At 37.4% G+C, this 2,500-nt stretch overlaps 1 protein-coding gene across 2 annotated transcripts in view; it reads right to left on the bottom strand.

The window, feature by feature from the left end:
* LOC137970950 (xylosyl- and glucuronyltransferase LARGE1-like) overlaps positions 1 to 2,500 on the bottom strand; it is a 35,554-nt gene that overhangs the window by 11,421 nt on the left and 21,633 nt on the right. For both annotated transcript variants that reach the window (XM_068817625.1, XM_068817626.1), the window contains 3 exons: positions 1,743 to 1,838; positions 1,063 to 1,092; positions 1 to 14 (listed from right to left, as the gene is read on the bottom strand). The exon at positions 1 to 14 is cut by the window's left edge and continues 93 nt beyond it. In XM_068817625.1, coding sequence (XP_068673726.1) covers positions 1 to 14; positions 1,063 to 1,092; positions 1,743 to 1,838 — 140 coding nt within the window. The remainder of the gene's footprint in view (positions 15 to 1,062; positions 1,093 to 1,742; positions 1,839 to 2,500) is intronic.

Raw genomic sequence — 2,500 nt, 5'->3', positions numbered from 1 at the left:
TTCCAGTGAATAAGCTTGAATTTAAAACAGTCATGAAATAAATAAATAAATAAACAAACAAGGCTTTGCCAGTAGAACAAAAAAGTTCAATTAAAGGGACAGTTTCATGGTCCGTGTCCAAGCTTTGACGCCAGCAGTTGTAAAGTTTATGGTTTCTTACTGTCGAACCAGATGATGTTCATTAATCACAGAGAGTATTAGAGTAAATACACTAAATGACTGAGGCCCAAATTTGGTGGAAGCTTGGCGATGCTGCGGCTTTCCACAGAAAATATCAAATCAAAGTTATTGTACGGGTCGAACATGCACGAGTTGTCGTAACGCACAAGTTGTCTATCCGCATGCAGTAGGTTCATAACACAAAGGAAATGATTGCAAAAGTAATTCCAATGAGTAATTCTACTTCCATGAGACTGATTCCGTTTCCCGCATCAGTACTTTCGATTGTCTTATAACAATGGAATTAAATGGGTTGGCATGAAACTCTCCCTTTAAAATGTTCATTACCAAAGGCAAAACTAAAGCAGACCTACAGGTACATTAATCTTCAAAAAATCCTATACTCTTATGTACTTCGAAAACCACCTGCAAAGAAGACTGTTTGAGTCAGTCAATCATTTGTGTGAATCGATCTTTTAAGTTGGTTAAGCCTTGGATGTAGAATTGAAATTATTCTAAAAGAAGGCAGAAGCAGAGAATTCCTATAAAATTAAGTTATTTTTCCCACAGGCTAGCTATCCCTAGCTGCAACCATGGCATTACCTTGTGTAAACAACAACACCCAGGGTCTTTAATTTAAAAACTGAGGAGAAAGTGCTGCCTTTGTAATGGCATATGCAAATGTTTACAACAGGTTCTCTTGTCTTCTCGGATAAGGACGATACTAAAGGCCCCATCTCACAACCCTTCAATGCTCAAAACCTTATGAGACCACACACTATTCACAAAAGAGTTTGGCATGGAGTTCTCTGAGGTTTAGTTTGTCCTCTGTAGTATAGCTAGAGGGCCGTAATTGCATCTCATCCTCTACTGTATAAATAAATTTATTGTATCATATTTTACCTTTAGCTCAGACACATCCTTGTAACAATGCTGTAAACAAGATCATACTCTGGTTTCAGTCACATTTCAATGATAAGATAAAAGTCTCTTTGTTGAGGTTTAACTCTACACTTAAAAAAAACTAGCAAGTTGTTTGAATAGCTGTGGCATTAACTTCTTTAGTCAATATAATTATCACAAACAAAAATCATTGCAGTCCATTAAGAACCACGCAATGTCAACAATTCTTTTTATTCGTGGTTATCAACATATCGTTGAACAAGCAAGGCTGCAGAAAAACTGTCACTCGTGATCACATTGACAACACAACTACTGCTTTATTAAACAAAGTTTTCAAAGAGCTGCAGATAGTACATGTATTAATATATAGAAAGGGGTATATACAGTCTTGAAAAGACATACGGATGAGAAAAAAATTACAAGAAAGGAGGCAAAACCAGACCACATGCACACTCTGGAGTCGTGTAGGCCTGTCTGCACTCTCAATTAACAAAGTTGCCATAAAATTATGATTTGGCATACAATTTCAACTACCACTTCCTTGCTAATAGATCTGATCAATCTCACTGTCACATAAGTGCCAAATTTGTGCTTCACTGTTGCTGGTTTAGAATGTCGTGCAAAGAGGCCACCTATTAAAACAAAGTGAACCACTTGAAAACCCCAACACGAACACTTACTGCACTTCTTGTGTTGTCGCTAAGTTGAACATTCCATGTACAGGGTAGTTTAAACACAAGATATGGATGGCTTTTGATCACTGCATTGAAAATGTCCTGGAATGTAAAGCAAACATCAACAAAGGTACGAATTCATACAAAGAGCTCCACCCAAATTGTTAGCACTAACCAAATCCGAAACAGAATTCAAAATTAATTCATTTTAACCCTTTGACACCCAAACCGGACTGTACCGGCCAGACGATTTTACTTGTCAATGGGAAAACCCAGTAGTCAATGGGTGAAAGAAAGGAAACATACATTTGCCGTAAGGATTCTAAAAAAAGAACAGTCAATGTTCACATGTACAGTCCGTTTCCATTAGGAACATCAAACTGGTTTTGTTCAACCAATCTTTTTTCATTGGCACATGGATACCAAATAAACAATATTCAAAACACTTACAGTAAACCTGGCCTAACAAAACATGGGCAAAGTATTTTCATAAACAATGAAAACTCAGTTCTCAATATTTCAGTAGCATCATTTTTCTAATAATTTGTTGGTTTTGGAGGAGAGGGGAAAACCAGAGTATCCAGCGAAAAACCTCTTGGAGCAGAGTATAGAGAACGAACAAACTCAACCCACATAGTGCGTTGAATCCAGGAATCGATCCCGAGCCAATTATTGGTGGTAGGCGAGCGCAATTACCACAATACCATCCCCGCTCCCCCACAATAAAGATCTGTAATTGACATTAAATGCATGGAAGCAGTAAT

This window comes from Montipora foliosa, chromosome 9 (assembly GCF_036669935.1).
Source record: "Montipora foliosa isolate CH-2021 chromosome 9, ASM3666993v2, whole genome shotgun sequence".
NCBI classification, from domain to species: Eukaryota; Metazoa; Cnidaria; class Anthozoa; order Scleractinia; family Acroporidae; genus Montipora; species Montipora foliosa.
The sequence above is the reverse complement of the archived record's forward strand: the minus strand, read 5'-3'. Positions and strand labels throughout refer to the sequence as shown.